Source organism: Scylla paramamosain, chromosome 17 (genome assembly GCF_035594125.1).
Source record: "Scylla paramamosain isolate STU-SP2022 chromosome 17, ASM3559412v1, whole genome shotgun sequence".
NCBI lineage: Eukaryota > Metazoa > Arthropoda > Malacostraca > Decapoda > Portunidae > Scylla > Scylla paramamosain.
In genome coordinates this window covers 7,798,806-7,819,372 of record NC_087167.1, presented here as the reverse complement: position 1 = coordinate 7,819,372, position 20,567 = coordinate 7,798,806, and the positions used below count along the sequence as shown (strand labels likewise).

Genomic DNA, 20,567 nt, shown 5'->3' with positions numbered 1-20,567 from the left:
TACATGGATCCAGTTAGGGTGCAGGACACTCAGTAGAAAGTATCCTGCAATGGTCTAAGGATTGGACTAGGTTTATGTTAGGGAATGTTGTCATTATGAAGGGACAAGGGTAAACCAGTGTATGCTGCTGGGCCTTACCTGGAAGTATCTTGTAACCTGTGCTATGTCTAAACTCCTAGCATGTAGTAGGTTTGTCTATGTGACTATCCCTTTCTACGAGGGGCGGACAGGACTAAGAGTATGAATGATGCGTGTATAAGTGAGTGGTGCTTTGTCTGAGCTACCCCATGTGGGATTGACAGCCTGGTGTATACATAGATTTATTTACCCCACCCCCACTCTCTCTCTCTCTCTCTCTCTCTCTCTCTCTCTCTCTCTCTCTCTCTCTCTCTCTCTCTCTCTCTCTCTCTCTCTCTCTCTCTCTCTCTCTCTCTCTCTCTCTCTCTCTCTCTCTCTCTCTCTCTCTGCAATCCACACTGGTAGTGCCTCATTCACTTGTCCCTCCTTCCTGTAGCTCGGAAACACAACATCTCCATCCCAGTGGACTTGGAAGCACAAGTGGCGAGCATGTCCCAGCGTACTACAAGCATCATAACACGCACTGCCAGCAAGTGGAGCACCCGCACTACCCGCCGGGATGCTTCCTCTACATCGGTGAGTGGAGAGACTGAATGTACTCCTGCATGTTAGAGGATGGAGGGCTCACAAGTGGTAGCTTCTGTTTTGTTACAGAAAGAAGAAAAGAAGAGGTGTATGTAATGGTTCAAGATTCATGGGAGTGGGGAATGGGAGGAGTGAATCTGTCATCAGTTGGGAACTGCCTTCTGATGGGGTTGATGATCTAAGTATTGATCTCATGGCATAGGATAATAAGATAAGCCACTGAAAAACTTTGTGGGATCAGCACTCAGGAATTTTATTTTCATCTTCATAGATGAATAGAATAGAAATACAATACATGCAACTGGTGTATTGCAGAAAATGTATAGAAATGTTATCAGGTTCCAATACTCTTGCCAATAGTAAAGTATTCCTTCTGGAGTAGATGTGGATATGAGAGCTGATTTTTTGAAAACACAGTGACATGAATGACCTGCACATCAGATAAATGTGTCAGTACAGGCTTGAAGGGTCAGGTCATACCCTTCAGAACTGGCATACAGTGATATCACTCACAATGTTGTCTTCCCTTTTAGCTCAAGAAATAATAAATTTCTGTAGTTATGATTTACCAGCCAACTGAAATAGTTAATTAGAAAACGTATACCTTGGAGAATGTGTGGAGAGTAAATGTCTTTGCTCTTATCATTGGTGTTTGGAGACAATCTGCAAAACAGCTGACAGAATTACCTCTTCCAAAACCAGCTTTCTTACTCTCTCTCTCTCTCTCTCTCTCTCTCTCTCTCTCTCTCTCTCTCTCTCTCTCTCTCTCTCTCTCTCTCTCTCTCTCTCTCTCTCTCTCTCTCTCTCTCTCTCTCTCTCTCTCTCTTCTATGTTTATAGTAATAGGCAGAAAGATTGTCTCCAGAAACCATCTTTCTTATACTTTTTATACTTTGTTTACAGTAATAACATATTGGATGCACAAAACAAGCATATTAGTAATTCATTTAGTGAAGGGTTGCTGTGAGGATGATGTCCTATACATATATTAAATTTATTGAGTGTGTAATTTGTTAAATACTGACGCAGTAGTCTGTGTACTTTGGTAAATTAAGGATCTATAGCGATTTAAAGGAAGCGGAGTTGCAAGTTTTGATGACATACTGAATACAGTATGTATATATGAACTAGCTTTTAGATTCTTGAGGTTTCCTATAATGCAAGATATCTTTCTGTACCCAAGCTATAGAAGTAGTACCTGGACTGGGCCCATCCATGCCAGATGAACAGAGTAGAACCAGGCAGTTAATATCACAGGTAACTGAACAGAAGGAGAGATTAGAGTACCAACTGTACTTCATGTTTGCAAGACATGGTCCCTGAATACAAACTAAAGGAAAAACATGGATGTTAGAAATGAAATGTTTGAGAACAGTTACATCTGTGAGAGGGTTTGGGAGTGATGAACAGAGTCTGGGAGCTATGGAAGCCAGTCTAGCTTGCCAGATGGGGATGGTGTATTAAAGTGGATTTAGTCTCACAGAAAGAATGTAAGAGGAGAGAATTATACAAAAAAATGATAATAAAAGACATGGCTCCACTGTTTTGAATGTTGTAGTAAGGGTGTTGTATGTAAGAAGGTTAGACAGAGATTTGAGTGTGGTGAATGCTGATGACAGTGGAGTATACAACAGCTGGTATTTGTAGATGATACTCCTCTACTGCCTTATTCAGAGAAGAGAATGAGACAGCTTATAAGGAAGTTTGTAAGAGTATGTGAGAGATAAGTCAGACACCACATATAATGTGGGAGGATTTGTGTGTATGTGACTGGGTGTTTATTAGTGTGGATGGCATTGTGTGTGTGTGTGTGTGTGTTTATTATTGGGTACTTTGTCATAGCTGAACCCTTTGTATGATCCGCATGATAAAAACCATAGATAAACAGATTATTAAGAATTTATTAACATTATTGATGCACAAGAAACACCTTGCATTTTGGAAGAAATTAAAAGCCAGGACAGTAAAGGTCTGAAGAAAGGTCATGTGGAGCAGCAACAGTGCATCAGGAGCAACACAACACATCTTGTATCCTGTGGTCAGCAGATTCACCCAAGACTCACACAGAAGACTTTGAAGTATCCAGATGGATCATGATAAGGGGCAAGAAAAAATGGCAGGCTTGTATTACTGTTTAAAAATGTAACAGTGAATGGGGAATGTTAGTTTCATGTACTGAAAGATCATGTTGACAACATCAGAAGTGAGGGATTCTCCCACTTGATGTAATATGGTGACCCATGTCACAAGCCACAAGCAGTGCCAAAACTACTCAAACAAAACAAATCTATGTGATTATATGACCAAGCAATATCCCAGATCAAAATTAGATTGAACAAGTTTTAGATTTATGAAACACGAATGGATAACCAAGGACACTAGCAGTGTGCTCCACTTCACTGAAGAAATAAGACTGTCTGAACATGAATATGGACTCTAGTTACTTTAAAAGAACTAGATACCATTACACAGTAACCTTGCATTTGTATGAAATTACAGTGTTTTATTTTTCCGTTCTCGGTATTAATCTTATTGAAGAAGTAGGGCAACAGTTTTTTTTGGCTGATGCTGTAATTTCTAGACATGCATATATGTATCTTTCACATCACTGGTAGTTTTATCCATGCTAGATGAATGATAAAATATATTTTTATAAGCAATCATAATGAAGGATTTAGAGGCATAAAAGATCTATAATTAAAGGAAAGTTATATTTATTTGTCAGTAACAGTACTGACACTTGTGCCTGTGTCACAGAGTAGAGTGAGGTATTGATGGGGAAAAGTCTTGAGGGTGTATAGAGTGTAGCCTAAGGTAATAGAGTTCTTGGTGTCCCTATAGCCGGACAGTGACTATATGTATGAGGACGAGTTTGACCAGGTGAGTCCGTTTTCACCATACATTTTAAAGTTTTTATGATCTAGAAATCTTATAAATTCCCTCTTACTCTGCCTCCACCTCCTCCTCCTCCTCCCCCCCTCCTCCTCCTCCTCCTCCTCCTTCTTCTTCTCCTCCTCTTTCTTCTTCTTCTTCTTCTTCTTCTTCTTCTTCTTCTTCTTCTTCTTCTTCTTCTTCTTCTTCTTCTTCTTCTTCTTCTTCTTCTTCTTCTTCTTCTTCTTCTTCTTCTTCTTCTTCTTCTTCTTCTTCTTCTTCTTCTTCTTCTTCTTCTTCTTCTTCTTCTTCTTCTTCTTCTTCTTCTTCTTCTTCTTCTTCTTCTTCTTCTTCTTCTTCTTCTTCTTCTTCTTCTTCTTCTCCTCCTCCTCCTCCTCCTCCTCCTCCTCCTCCTCCTCCTCCTCCTCCTCCTCCTCCTCCTCCTCCTCCTCCTCCTCCTCCTCCTCCTCTTCTTTGCCTTCAGTGAGCTTTCTGTCTAGAGGTGTCTATCTTGTCTGCTTTTACTCATCTCTTTTGTGTTTTTCTTTAGTGACTTTTATATGTAGATAACATTTCCTTCTCTCTTTACCTTTCTGTTCTACTGCTTATCTATCTTATGTATTTTTTTTTTCCTTTTTTTTTTTTTCTCTCCGTGTATTTGTGGACCTGTGTTTTGCCTTGATATTAGTACGTAGTATACATTAGGTGTGTATGTTTGATTAGTCCATCTGCTAGTCAATCTATCTGTCTTTTTCTGTCTCTTAAGTATCAATTTATATATCAGTATAGCTTTTTGCTGCTCTATTCTCAGTAACATATGTGTGTTTCAGTCTCCTTTCACATATTCATATACATATTAAGCAGTGTAGTAATCTCTATAGTTTGCAAGGCTGTCCACACCAGTTTGCCCCTGAGTCTCAATTCACAGTGTGTGTGATACATACTTATTTATCAGTGTTTGTAGGTATATGAGTCCGTATAAATATGCATCTGTCTGTTGATTTCTTGTCCATATTTCTGTAATCATTTATTGTCTGCCTATCCTTTGTATAGATTTTTTATTTAATTTATTTTTTATTCATGTCTATATGTCACTTTACATATGTCTGCATCTGTTCATTTCCATATTTTTTCTGCTTTAGTCATTCTCTCTCTCTCTCTCTCTCTCTCTCTCTCTCTCTCTCTCTCTCTCTCTCTCTCTCTCTCTCTCTCTCTCTCTCTCTCTCTCTCTCTCTCTCTCTCTCTCTCTCTCTCTCTTTACCTTGCAATAAGCCTAAATTTTACAGTCTCCTTATCCTTTATAACCAAATGTCAAAGCATTTTATGTTACTTTTAGACCAGCCAGGCCTTTAGATCATTGCCACATCTATCTCTTACTTATTAAATGTGAACATTTTCACCATTATTGCTATACCTTCAAAATTTTCTGCCAGATTTTCCTCTTTTATTGCAGATCAATATCTCATCTTTAGTGGTATTTTGTGAGCCATGTGTAAATAGGCAGAGATGCAAAACTTAGGTTGTAGACTAATTCTTATGTTATTTCTCTACTTGTCTTACAGCAGGCTTGACATTTTCCTTGATGTAAATTGCTTGTAACCTAAACCTTTTCTAAAAAGAAATATGTTAATGAGAGTGAGGTTGTTTGAAGAGAACTTGGCATATTAGGTCATGCTTTTTAATGCTGATTTAAATATTTTTGTTTTCTATAAATGTATGCTTGTCTCTGTAGTTAAATATAAGAATACTAAGAAATTGATTGGTAGCTATATCTTTTAAAGATTCTAAAGACTTGGAATATTTGTTATAGCTTTTCTTTCCAAAAATCTAAGTAATTTTTCTTCAAAGCACCCCACTTTCATGTTCATAGTAGGTAAGAAAGTGCTTGGAAGGAACTTAACCACTAAAATCCAATGAAAATCACACATAAAAATGAAAATGAAGATTAGATACTTTTTCCATCACCCTTTTGCTGTTTATGGCAGCACTTTTTATGTATTATAACTTGAATGTCTGGCATAGAGGTGTGGCGGTGTCGTGAATGTTGGCCATCACAACCTGTGGATCCCTGCTGTGAGGATGTAGGCATCCTCCCATACATGGCAGCCACCATCACCTTCATGACCTACTCTTCTTGCTGTATCAGCTAAAAAAAATTGTACATAGATTTGTGGGTGCTTCTTCTAGCATGGTTTTATAAATTCATTTTTTTTCCCTGATACTAATTCAGATACCATTTAATCTTTTTGCTACAACCTGTTTGCTCTTATTTCCTATATTTGTTATTCAGTCAGTGCTTATGGAATTAACCTAACAGTGTCTGAAGTGTATTTTTAAAAATTTTTAATCTCTATATTATCTTCCTAACACATTATGCATTGTCCTTATTTGAAAATGTACATGCATATCTTGTATTGTTGTGCTTGGTCGTGTGTTGCTGTGTGAGGGACAACAATATAGACCTTGGCCTCACACAAAGGCTCATGATTGCTCGGATGTGTTTGTCTCACTGTAATGAAGCTGCCTATTTTGTTGCACATATTTTATAATTTCTTCATCGTCTTTCTCGCATAGTTGTAGTAAGATTTTGTTGATAGATTTCCCTTTAATCATTTACAAACCTGTATTAATGATCTCAACACTCTTTGCATAAGCGTTATATTATGCAAAATGATGACTTTGTATTTGCTACATATTGTAGATGTGTTTCAATAATTCTGTATATACATCTAAAGGGGTTGAGCTAAAGTAGTATGTATATTACAAAGCATAAAACTGATATTGAGGAAATTTTGCTAGACATTTTTTTGCTTTTTGATATTAATTTGGAAAAAATGCACATATCATACATCATTATCATATTTATGTGAACAGAACACAATTTTTTCCTCTCAGAAAGTGACATTTTTTATGTAAAATTGCAAACTTGTTTTGAGAAACTATGCTTTAAATTGTGGGTTAAAATACAATTATTATGATTTCATGTTAGGCAAGAGCAGCAGAAGATTCGCTCTGCAGCACAAGTTAAAGTACTTGAGCATTTCCAAAACTCAGAGATGTTTTTGTAATTTTTTATTTATTTATTTATTTATTTAATTAATTTTTTTATTTATTTATATATATTTTTTTTAATAAGTACTGAATGGTAATTCATTTACATTCTAAGCATGTTTTATTCTGTAACAAAAATTGATATCATCAACCACAAAGTTATTTAACCAACACTTTTCACTCCATCCCTGTAATACAAATGAGCTTGTCCTGTCCCTGCCTTCTCTTAGTCCCTCACTCTCCCCACTGGAAAAGCATTGTAGGACAAGGCAAAGCCTCATGCATTGCTGTGAGGGATGGTGAAAAGTAACTTTTTTATGGTTGAAGATGAGAATTTTTATTGTAAAGGGAAAAAAAAAAAAAACATGCTTAGAATGACCCCAAAATTCATCTTTTTAAGTTTCAAGTTTTCATCTCTTAAAGTTTTATGTATTATAAATGGGATACCCCGTATATATATCAGCCCAACATCCACATAATGGTGAGGTACAGTGACAGGCATCCCTGTGTACTTGTGGATACACACACACAAACACACACACACACACACACACACACACACACACACACACACACACACACACACTATAAAAGTTCCATAATCATTATTATTTTTAAATCAATAAACAGTGTTTATGTATCATATCACATTCAAGTAATATTAGATTGAGCACTACAACATGTTGAACTCATCTACTTTATCTTATTTACTCATTGCATGTTGACAGATAAATAAACTTATTGATAGTGATTCCAAGAAATAAAGATCAGGTAATGACAGAAATATGCATATTTATACATAAAATTTACAAGTTAGTAGCTGCCATAAGCCAGCTGAGTAAGGATAGCTTCATGTAGATATTTGATGAAAAATTCAATTTTTTATTTTCCATTTTATGTCTGATTTTTTTTATCTGAAAATCCACTGCATTTTTTTGTTTATGTATAGCTGAATGGGAACATACGATAGATGTAAATGTTTCGTTGCTAAATTAAAACAGCATAGGCAATTATACAAGAAATATTGTCACCTAAATACCATGTGGTGCAAGCTCCACATTTTGTAAATAGAATCAGAGTACTGTAAATACAGGAAGACTGAAACAGCCACAATAGAACTGACACAATTTCCTTTTTGTTTTTATCTGATGCTAGCTCTCAGGAAGAATGGACCACCTTGTGATTGAGCAAGACTTCAATTCTGTGGTGTCTGTGCTGGAGTCAGAGCTGCAACCTCTGGTGGCTGCAGAGCTCTCAGTGTTGGTGGATATCCTTTATCAGCCTCACCGACTTTTCCGGCCAGACAGCGAGGCCAGCATTAAGTGCAAGAATGGTGGCTTCATATCCAGGTGAGTTGGAAATATTGCTTATGTTGATCAACAAGCCAATCTATGAATTAATGGGAATGCTTTCTATATGATGTATAAGGAAATTATTGAAATATTAAATAATTTACCCAAAATGTAAGGTCGTGAAAAAGTTGAACAAATTATTATTATTATTATCTTATTTTATATTATTTTTCATTCATATTTATTATTTCTTAATTTTATTTTGTTTTATATATATATATATATATATATATATATATATATATATATATATATATATATATATATATATATATATATATATATATATATATATATATATATAATTTTTTTATTCATTTATTTATTTTATAATTTTATGTATTTTCATATATTTTTTTTATTTTAACTTATTTATTTTTCATCAATTTTTATTTATTTATTATTTATTTATTTTATTAATTTATTTGTATATGTATTTATTTATTTATTTATTTATTTATTTATTTATTTATTTATTTATTTTATTTATTTATTTATTAATTTTGTGTGTGTGTGTGTGTGTGTGTGTGTGTGTGTGTGTGTGTGTGTGTGTGTGTGTGTGTGTATGTGTGTGTGTGAACTGAAGCTACAAAGTCATGGACCCAGTGCATGTCTTTTATTCTACTCAACCTTTTCTGATCCTTGGCATATGAAGGGCAGGCAATTGACTTAGAGGAAGGGGATCAACTTAAACAATTCCTGCCTTCCATGATAATTTAGACTTTCATCTAATTTGACACATGTCTCTCCCAGTTAGTTAGAACTGAGGAGGGTTTACTGTAACTTTGTGTTCTTTATGACCTTATTTCTGGTGGCTTATAGGTGTTAAAATGCATTGAAATTAGCATATAGCTACAAGAAGAAGTCTTGAGTCTATTGTGGTTAATGTTTGGCCTGAATGTTGTGCAGTTGTTCACTCTCATTCCTCTGTGCAACAGTATTATATATGTACATGGTTCTTTTGTTATATTTAACCACTGTTACATTATCATTTTCCTTCCTCTTTCAGGCTCATACGACACTGTGAAAAGCTTCTGGAGGAAAAAGATGAAAAACTGTGCATTCAAGTGCTTAAGACCCTCAAGGACATGATTACTGACTCAGAGTATGGAGAAAAGGTGAGGAAATCATCTTGTGTCTTTCTCATTCTGTACTTATTCATTAAACTAAACTCTGAATACTTTAATTTCAGTCTATTTACTTTTAATATATTTTCATATTTATTATTAGGCTCATATTATGTTTAGTTTGACTTGACTTGGGTGAAGATTTGCAGTTTAAGGTTACAGCATTTTTCATAACATTCCATATTATTCCATATTAACTTTATCCCATTCAAGATCTGTTAAGGTCTCCATATTGTATTTATATTTGAGAAGGGGATGTTAAAGAAAATGATGTCCATTAAAGAGATAATAAAAAAAGAATTTATGGACATTGGGTACCATGAAGTTTTCTTTTACTGGAAAGTAAAAGGGATTAGGTGTTGAGTGTTCTTCATTTTCTGTACGTCTGTTGGAAGTTCTGTAGGGAATGGATCATCCACCAGATCACACCTTGGTGTCAATGTAGGGAATATGGTGACAATAATCTTCCAACTTAGCTCCAACTTAGCTACAGTATTTGTGACCTGACTTTTTTTTTTTTTTTTTTTTAAGCATACTATTTGCAGTCCTACCTGATGAGTAAATAATAGTTGAACAATGCATAATTATAAGTTATGAATGAGTAGAAAAATATTTCTAGTTACATGTTATCTATAACAAAGAATTTCAATATTTGGCACATCAGGAACATGTTATACATTATAGCGAAGACAAATTTTTATTGTTTAGCAGAAATGTTAGTGTTGGAAGTTGAAACATTATTTGCCTTGCTGCCTGAAATTAGAACACCATCTTCACAAGTTTATGAAATCAGCAATATATTTTTCATTGGATTGTCATTGTACTGCTTCACTGATCCTGAAACCCTTATTATCCATCAGTGAGAGAGAGACGGTGTGTGTGCGTGAGAGAGAGAGAGAGAGAGAGAGAGAGAGAGAGAGAGAGAGAGAGAGAGAGAGATTAGAAGATTCCTTAAATTGACTATGAATTGACTTCAGAAAAAAAAAAAAAGTTATTTTGGTTATCTAGAATTTGACAGACTTTCAATTTCAGCTTTGAATAAAATTTTATTCATATTGTACATGGAAGAAGTATATCATGAAGTTCTTACATCACAGTTTTTTGTTTGGAATTGGTTGCGGTTAACAAACTCATGAAATTACCCATAAAAGCAGTTTGTTCAGTCAATAATGAGATTACTTTATATCAGGAAAGTGATGACTACAAAAATTTTGCTACCTGTTTACTGCAGATCTTGTAAGATTATTGTTATTGGTTTGGACTTAAACAAACATTGGTGTGTTGTCATAATGTTTTGTAATTGTAATACTAGTACTTTTTTTAAGGTTATACTCTACAAGCTGTTTTGTTACACTCATATATACCCATTTGATGCAGGATATATTTCTGCACAAAAAATATCACACCCAGACTCACTTTCACTGACCACTTTTACAACATTTGTAGGGGGACTCCAGTTTTGAGAAGGAGGAGCTGGAAAGGGTAAGAACTGTCTTGGGATGGCATGTGTTGGTACAAACATTTCTGACCATGTTTCATGTTCATGTCAGTTTTATTGAAATGAACTTAAAATATTTAATAGTGTGCAAAAATGCTTTGGAAAACTGATATTATAGTATTGCTTTAATGTTGTTTGACTTTTAAAAACAATTGAATGCACCTTTCCATGAATTTCTTTTCTATTATTTCCCTTGGCTATTTAATTTCATCATTATTCATAATTATTTTTATGGTTGTTGGATGACTTAAAGGAAAAATATAAAAATGCAGCTTGAAGCTTCTCAGATATGCACACAGATCAGGTAGGTAGTTCTTTGCCATTGGTTGAGGTTGTAGGTAGCTTTCCTGTTTAATTTTTTTAGGATGTTGCAAGTTGCAGATTAAATAATAGTTGAAGATTGCTAGAGATTGCTATAAAACACTTGTGCAAAATCTGAGAGATTGTTAAAAAATCAGTAAGAGGAAGTTAGTTGAGGCAAAAAACTTTCAATTCTATTTCACCAAGCAAGGCTGTGTTAGTGGAGCCTCTTCCTCCTTTATGGCTGGGGTACACTCCATACAACAAGAGTTAGCAGTTGGAAGGAGGAAAGGAATTGGTATTGAAGACACAGAGCATGTAAAATCTTGGAAGCTGTTTTAGCAATAGATGAGACATGAAATTTCCAGTCAAGATCTTCAGTAAAGGATAGTTAAATATGCTCAGTGTAGGAGAGTGAAATAGTGTAGTGCCACTGAAGAAGAGGGATAATTGTATAGAAAGTTCTTTTGGATAAGTAGATAAAGTAGGAATTGTAGAAAGATAAGATATTAGGTGCTCTGTGGCCTCTCAACATAAGCATTTTTTTTACATTGGATTATTGTTGTCTCACAAGCTGTCAAGTATGTTCTGTATTCGGTATTGCTTTAATTTTTCCTTTTTTTTTATTTTATTTTCTTTCTTATTTTCTTTATTTCTAAGAACTACCTTTCCTCTCATATACAGTTGCTTATATGGAGTGGTCACAATTTTTAGATTTTGTCTGGTGGCAGCCCCTTTCATTCACTGGTAGTAATGTATTTTGATGTGTGTGTGTGTGTGTGTGTGTGTGTGTGTGTGTGTGTGTGTGTGTGTGTGCATTCTTTTAACAGTTTTATTTTGATTCAAGATATAATACATACAATGCATTGTAATTTAATTATAATCATTTAGATGAATTTTTGGAATGATTATAAATGTCTAACCAAAGCTTAACCATCCATCACCAAGCCCCCAGAGATGAGGTGCAGAGCAGACATTTATCTGTCTTTATTTATATGGTTCATTAAAAGTTGATGAATTAATGATATATTAATTACAAAATAGTAAGAATGTTATAAGAGTGAAGAATATAGTAATATTGTGTCATCATCAAGTGAGCATTTCCATAATGCAGGATGGTGAATGAAAATTACTGAGCAGTGTGACAACACTCCATATATGTAATTGTACACATTTGTTGATAATGATGCTAGGTACTTCCCTGCTTTTTAGATTTTCTTATTTGGAAATATTGGTATTACATTGCCATTTTTTATTCTATAGAAACTAATTTGATTGAAATAAAAGAAGTGTGGAAAGTGCTGTAACGTTTTCATCTACATACTTGTATATCGTATCCTTTCATTTTAGAGTATCTATATGCATACTGAGCCAAGAAAAGTTTGTACCTGAACACTGTAGTCCTGAGTGCCAGTGTGGGTGTGTGGTACATGTATGTCAGTTCCATGTCTCTGTTGTCTTGCTATTCGGTTCTTGGCCCACTTTGTTGGCTAATTTTTCCTCACTTCCATTTTATACTCACTGTACAACCACTACAGACCATAGATTTTTCTTTTGAATTTTAATACTTATCACACTGTCACGATATATTTTGAGAACATTAACTATGCCAAAGCTTAAATGGAAACTGCAGTGGTTACATTCTTCTAAACCTTACCCTTTGTTATCCCAGCTAAGTGTTTTCTTGTGCTGACTCAACAGTGAATCCCCAACTTTAAGGAAACTTGACCAGTATTGAAGTTGGGAAGTAAGCCTAAGTATTGGTGTTAGCTCATAAGTTTTATGATCTGATTATGAATACATTTTGCATCCATATACTGGATGCAAACTGAACTGTAGCTATGTTTTTTGAGTCAAGGCATTATTTTTTGTGATAATAGTAGTAGTAGTAAAATTTCTACTTTTTCCATTATTTTAAAGAATTATACATTTGTTCCTGATCATGCATACTGCACCAGCAACATCATTGTGTGACAGTGGCTTATGATTTCCATTTTATCTTTACAGTGAGAAGGAATGTTTTCATTCACTAAAACATCTACAGACTTTCTGTTTTCCCTCCTTCATTCTGTGACCATTATCATTTTTCTAAACTACATTCAAACTCTGATGACAAAAATGAGTGAGATTAGGTCATATATATATATATATATATATATATATATATATATATATATATATATATATATATATATATATATATATATATATATATATATATGCTCTAATCTTTAGTCACATCCACTGAGGCACAAGGTATAAAGTAATGCCCATTTGTATTACTTTATACCTTCAATTTACTTAAAACCCATTCAGGAATCCTTCTAATGCTATCACAATGTAGGCCTTAATTTTGTTACTTGAAGACCACATTTCAATTACAGTTCATCTCCCATAATAAAATACATATGAATATAATAATTTTTATCATATTAGGTCATGCATCAACCAGCATTGCTCATTGCCACTTGATGATACTCACACATGCCCATTTCACATGTTCTCAAGAGAAATTGCTTTTTGCTAAATAGAGATTCATTAGGAGAATGTTTAATTTTCTGCCTCAGTATCTGAAATGAAACTACTGTAGCAAAGAATTCTGAACTTGTATCATATTTAAGTCATTGTAGTCTTGAACAGTCATGACTGCTCCTAAGGAGAGCTTATAGCTCATAGAAACAGTTTCACTCAGTGAAAACCCTTAACAACCTGACTGTAGCTCAGACTTCATCTGTCAACTGACAGGCTAGGAAAATCTACTGCATTTCACAGTGGTGTGTGTGTGTGTGTGTGTGTGTGTGTGTGTGTGTGTGTGTGTGTTTGTGTGTGTGTGCGTGCTTTGTTGTAGTATATAGAAAGTGAACTAGACTTCCTGGGGCCTATCTCTATATCATGTTATCAAGTTTCTCCTTGAATTCATGTATGCTTCTAGCATAAACTACCTCTCACTGAAGTCCATTCATGTATTTAACTAGTTGTGACATACAGGAAAAGAGCTATGCTCATGCTGTCTCAAGCCCATTCCATGTATTTACCTTGTTGTGACATACAGGAAAAGAGCTATGCTCATGCTGTCTGTGTGAGAAGCTGAACTTTTTTATATCCTCATCTTTAGTTTCTTTCCATATCCTCTTAATTCTCCAGTGTCCCACATAGACAAGTCATCCTTGTGAAATTAATCTAATCCATTCATTGCTCTGTTTAGTGTTACCAAGTCCTCCCTTTTCTCTTCTGGCCTCCAGGGATGGGAGGTTTAGTCTGTTCAGTTTTCCCATTGGTCAGATTCTTCAGGCCAGTCACTATTTTTGTAGCTGCTCTTTGTGTCCTTTCAATTCTTTTAATATTTCTCCATACTGTAGAAGCATATTTCACACTAGTTCTAATTGGTACCATAAGTGTTTTCATCATATCCTTGTTTATATGATGGAATGCTACTCTGCTGCTAATAATTTTTACACTTCTCATGATTTTGTTTAAGTGCTTCTCTGGGGATAAGTCACTTTGAGTCAAAATCCATAATTTTTTTTTTCTCTTCCAGTTTATTTATTTTCCATTTCCATTGTATAATTCCAACTTGGACATTTAGAATCACTCCCACTCTTTCCTCTACAGGTAGTCCCCTACTTATAAATATTAAACTTATGAACTTTCAGTACATACCCACAAAGTTGTCCAAGTCCAGAATTAGCACATATGGATAATTTGATTCCACTAAGTGGCGCAGGAGTGTGAGATACAGGAATCTTGAACAATAGCAGTATGATGCTGTACATACCTAGGTGGGTTCACTAGAATGTGTATTATGTGCTCCTTTTTTTTTGCAAATGTGCATCTTGTCCTCACATTCAACATAACACAGTAGTGTGGCCACCACCACACAAGTGTGTGTAGTATCCTCACATTTAATGTGATGCAGCAATGGAGTGATGCCACTTTGTGTGTGTTTTATCCTTATAATCAGCTTGACATAGCAGTGCAGCAACACCACACTGTGTGTATTTGGCATGACACAGTGGTGCAGTAATAAGTATAAACAACTTGGCACCACTTGATCTTTATCTTAATGCTATAGGTGACAGAATTTTTCTGAGCCAAGTCTCTGTTCGGATGTTTATAGGTCTGGGAGTATCTATTTCATCAGTCTAGCTTTAATTATGGTTTTATGTAGTCTAGCTACACTGGACAGCAATTTTAAGGGTCTTCCTTATTTCTTCCTTTTTTAATTGGGACTATGTTTGCCCATTTCCAATCTAGTGGCACTATTGCCTGTGTCTATGAGCTCATTATTTGTTTCTGTATTTTGTCCAGCAACTGGCCCTTACATTCTCTTAGGATCCAGTTTCAAATACCATCTTGGCCAGGAGTATTTGTTACATCCAAATATTCCAGTAATTTAACAACCTCATGTATATTAATTTTGATCTCTTGTACATTTGTTTGTAGATTCACTCTGTACAAAACAACTTTATTTTGTGAAAATTTCTTGAAAATTTCTGTTCATTATTTTTGGCTTGTTCCATTGCTTCTTTGTAGACTATTACCAACCCGTAACTTACTAATTCTCACCTTCTGTATCAGTTTCTCTCTAACAAACCTGTAAAAGAGCTTCCCCTTCTTAATGATATTTCCCTCTTTTTTTTTTTTTTTTTTTTTTTTACATCCTCACATAATAATCTCTAGCTTTACAATACTCTTGTTTTGTTCTGATGTTTCTTTTTTCCTTCCATCTATTCCATGCAATGTCCCTTTTATCCTTACAGTTTCACATTTCTTAATGAACCAGTCTTTTTTTTGTGTGTGTGTGTTATTCTCTTTCAGTCAATCTTGGTACATTTATTCACTCCCTTACTACACATTCACATATTCATGCATTCTTCCCATAGTTGTGTACTGGTTTCCCCATAAAATTTCCTTCAGTGTGTGTGTGTGTGTGTGTGTGTGTGTGTGTGTGTGTGTGTGTGTGTGTGTGTGTGTGTGTGCGCTTTATTCTTTACAGTTTTGTTTTCAGATCTTACAAGCTCTATACTAGATTTAATCCCTTTAGAGATTTTATTTATGAATGTAAAATACTATTTGGAAGAATATGTGGCAGCCAAAATATGTAATCAATTCATATAACTGGCATATACACATTTCCCAAAGATTGCATTGTACACATTGTTTCACATGAAAATAAAATGTAATTTCTATTTACCCTTACAGTCTGAACTTAAAAACATGTTGCATATTGATTTAATGATTATAATCCGAGTCAGGATCAGTTTTGTTTGTTTGTTTTGTCACATTTATGCTTAGGAGCTTAGATTTTATTCTTTTTTTTTTTTTCAGATGAATATTTAGGGAGATTTGCAAGATTACTTGAATGTCAGAAAAAAAAAACTTTGTGCATGAATGTTAAGCAATGACAGCTTAGGTACTTTTATGTAAAAACTTACTTTAGAATGGTGAATGGATGAGAAGCCACCTTATTATTTAGTAAAGTATAAGAAGCTGGTAAACTCTGTCAGTAAATAATCTTCAGTAACATTGTTTTAGGGATTTTGTACAGCAGGACAGGATCTGTTAGCACCAGTATACTTAGGTATATGTAGGGGAAAGCCAAGGAAATGTTATCTTAACAATTTTGTGTATCTCATATATAATATTAACATTAAAATAAACTTCACTTTGGGACTTACAGGTTGGTTTATACATGCACTCTAAATGTGTTCTATATATTTTTTGCAAGTCTCCCAAATCCCATTATGCAAGAGAACTCTTTGTGTTCATGATGTGTTCTAATGTAAAATTACAATTGAGATCATTTGTTTCATTTAGATGGAATTACCATTATATCGCACTGTAGCATATTTCTGATTGCATCAGCAGCTTTCACTAGAACACAGTTACAATAATATAATTTTACATTAGAACCTTTATTTGTCATTTGGTTTTGAGTACTTTAAATGTTGCCAAGAGAGCTGTTTTCCCTTACCGTATTTTACATATATATATATATATATATATGTGTGTGTGTGTTAACCACCACTTGCTATATATAAACCATATTTCTATATAAACATAAAAACAAGTAAACTTTTTAAGGTAAAACAATGCTGTTTAGTTATAGCTTCAATTTTACATTCACATTTTTTTTTTTAATGATTCAGTTAGAAATATATGGTCATCATGTCTTAGATTTTATGTAATTAAGCAAACTTTTAATGCTTTTTTTCATATATTAAAGGGAGATGCTCTAAGAAACTTGCTACTGGCGAGGTACTTTGATCAGTATCCTTGGTCCAAGAAGGAGGCAACAGAACTCCGAGCCAAGCAGCCTTCCAATGCTGGTCCAGGAGGTAAGGAAAAGGTAGAGACATTGAAGGGAAAGAACTTGTATAAGCTTCTAATGTGTAATTCTCACAGACATCACCAAATTTAATATTTTCCATAACATTATATAGTGAAAATCAATTAAGCTGGTGCTGTGACTTGCTAGATGGTTCTTTCTCATTCTCAAGGTGTCAAGAAGCACATACTTGTACTCACAATCATACCCATAAGCATTTCTTCATATTCTAGGCTTTAGTCTTCAAAAAGTGACATGCTGATCTGCTCTATGCCGTGTGAGGGACTGAGGGCCAGCTATACCGCATACCCATCTCTCATACTCATCAGGATTTAAGGCAAAACTGGTTTTCCTCTGCCACATCATAATAAACCCATCTCCTCTCCTGCATGTGATCTTATCAGTTGATCAGATTACATGTAGTGAATTAACATTCCTCTTCTATATTCATATACATTAATATTATGCACAACCGTTAATTCTTGGTTCAAAGACAACCTTCTTGTATATAACACTTTTTCCACTTTCTATCCATTATGTTTATGGTGTTTCTTGTTGCCTTACACTATCTAATTTAATTACCTTCTTCACCAGTGTCTCTTTCTCCATCACCTCTACATGACTAAACATCTTATCACTGCCTGTTGTGCTCAGCTAATTCTTTTCCAACACCAGTTCTCTTTTGCTCTTCTACATGTTATCCCACACATATTTCAGAGCTGCCTTAATGCAATTACATTCAGTCTCCTCTTCTTTCATACACCATATTGCATGTTTCAGCCCCCATACAGTGTAGTTGATACCATATAGATATGAAGGCAGTTAATTAATTGCACCTCTATCAAGGTGATACATTCATATCCCAAAGAAAGAAGACAGGATCCTCAACCTTAAGCTGTTGTTTTCCACAGATGTGGTACAACGAAGGTCAGGCAAATCCTTATCAGCGATGCAAAGTGATTTAGCCAAGAAAGGAGCAGCTGTGTTGGTGGTTGACCTGGTAATGAAAAGCCAGAACCATCATCGAATCTTTGTAGAGGCTGTGGAGCTGGGCATTGCACTACTTGAAGGTGGCAACAGAGATATCCAAGACATGCTGTATGATAAACTCAGAGGCAATGAAAAGTGCCAGAACTTTTTTAAGGTTGGTATTTTAATAAAGCAGCCCAGTAGCATTGGTATAGTGGTGAGCACACTTGTCTCACTCTCAGATTGTGGATTGGGTAGAGGCAAAGTGAGTATTTTCCTTCAAGTTGTAGTCCCTCTTCATTAGCAGTGAATTAATATGAAGCAGATTAATCCATTTAAGCCTTTACCATAGTACTTCATGCATAAATTTGTATAGAAAACAATGAAAATCATTAATTTATACCAAAAACAATAAATACAATGAATAGATAAAGTGTAAGTGAAAATCTTATGTAATTTACCTGTATGAAGGAGAATTGATGGCATATGAGGGAGAGGAAGGAGAGAAATTATTGTTTGGAAGGGGAGTTGCCTTCTATAAAAATATCTGGTAACTGTACAGATCATTGATTGTGATTTCTTTTGTTGCTTCTGTTGTGATTCTAGTCATTTTCTTTTCATATTGGTGCCATTGCTTTCCTTTGGCTCCATGGTATTTTTTTTATGGTAATATACAAAAATAACAAAATACAATGAAACTCAAGTAAAGTATTGTAAATTTGAGAAGAGGACACTGCAATGTAACTGACATCCTTCCATTGTGTATCAGCCCAAGGAAGCATGTAGCTGCTGGCCTGTCTGTTCAGGAACTGAGGCTTTGTTCAGAAATCGATTCATTTTTTGTTTAGAAAATGTGTTAATGACCAATTTATTCAAAATAAGTGGCATTCTGCAACCAAGGTTCCATTGCTAATATTTATCATTGAAAATAATAAGAATTAATTTATTCAGTGTAATAGTGTTTTCAGTATATTTTTGTATTTCATTATAATTATAATTTTCTATAGAATGAATAATTGATGGGAAGAGGTAAAAAATATCATAGATTGAATATTATTGTGGCTGCTCCTTCAGGTTTTTGACACCAAGATGGAGGAGGCACAGCAGGAGATACGAAATACTGTCACTGTCAACACCTCAGACCTGAGTGCTAAGAACAATGATGAGAAGGATGGATTCAGGGAAGGAGAAAAGTTCAACAGGAAGCGAGGTGGGTTCTTTATTTCAATATTAAATGAATAAATCCCATATAATTTATTTTTTTAATTTACATGTTGCTGGTTTTACTCTATCCTTAATATTCTTATCTTTCATGTTATCTCTTTTCATGAAGATTATGAAGTTGTAAGGTCATTATCATCAGAAGTCACAATAACCTATACTGGGTGATGCACATGTTTGTACAGCTGCCACAACAGAATCATGGACTCTCTGTAGTGAGCTCATATTTAGTAGGATAGAAGAGCATTGTGCAACAAGCCTCTTGTTGTTAGAATGGTATTTTCTATCTGGCAACTCAAGGTGTTGGCAAGTTGTTTAGTTTCAGTGTCAGGCTGACTGCAGAAGCACTTAAGTATACAGTTTGACTTTCCAATCTCATTTCTAGTGATTTTTAATGGTAGCCCTGCTGCCCTCCTGTACATTATCAAATCTGCAATTCTCCTATTCCACTTGCTCATACAGGAATTCCTGCAATACAAGAATTCCAGAGAGAAGAAAAATCACATTATGCTCAGTTTATTACTGTATAAGGTGGACAGATCTATCACTTACACTGCTCCTTGCAACAGCCTCCTCTCTGAACCCTTAATATCTTATGTACCACAAGCCCCATGCCATACTCAGAAGGATATGTTTCTTTAAGTTGGTAGTCAGTTAAATATGGACTCTTTGTCACAGCTTTTTCCAGAAATCACTCATTAGAAGTTTTCCTTTGGTCCGGTATAACATCTTTTAAAGAAAATTTTGTTGGGAGGGCTAGGGAATGAGCAACATTACCATAACTATTCTGACTGCTTGGCTCAGTTATATATTTCTTTTACATAGCCTTTTCCCTCCCTTATTTTTAGAGTATAAACTTTTTTGTCAGTAAGTGGCATAGAACCTCTTGCAGATTATTTTATTAGGTACTTGTATAGAGATGGTGTAGTAAAGGAAGTGAATATGAAGCTTTTAGGCAGATGCCTAACTTTGATCATTGGGGAGGAAAGGGTATGGGATCTGAGTCAGCTGCTCTTTGCTGATGATACACATCTGGTGGCTGACTCAGATAGTAAGTTGAAAAGACTGGTGGAGTGAAAATGAATGTTGGTAAAGCAAAGTAATGAAATACTCAAGGGAGATAGTTGGTAGAAGCATGGATGTGAGATTGAATGGAAAACATCTGGAAGAATTAGATTGCTTTAAGCA

The 20,567-nt window shown here is 34.8% G+C and overlaps 1 protein-coding gene across 1 annotated transcript in view; it reads left to right on the top strand.

The window, feature by feature from the left end:
• The window catches only part of LOC135108414 (inositol 1,4,5-trisphosphate receptor type 1-like), a 151,472-nt gene that overhangs the window by 108,986 nt on the left and 21,919 nt on the right, over positions 1-20,567 (top strand). Inside the window, 8 exon segments of the mRNA XM_064019369.1 lie at positions 515-654; positions 3,504-3,542; positions 7,740-7,933; positions 8,946-9,054; positions 10,510-10,545; positions 17,088-17,199; positions 18,101-18,333; positions 19,233-19,368. Of these exon segments, the coding sequence (XP_063875439.1) occupies positions 515-654; positions 3,504-3,542; positions 7,740-7,933; positions 8,946-9,054; positions 10,510-10,545; positions 17,088-17,199; positions 18,101-18,333; positions 19,233-19,368 (999 nt within the window).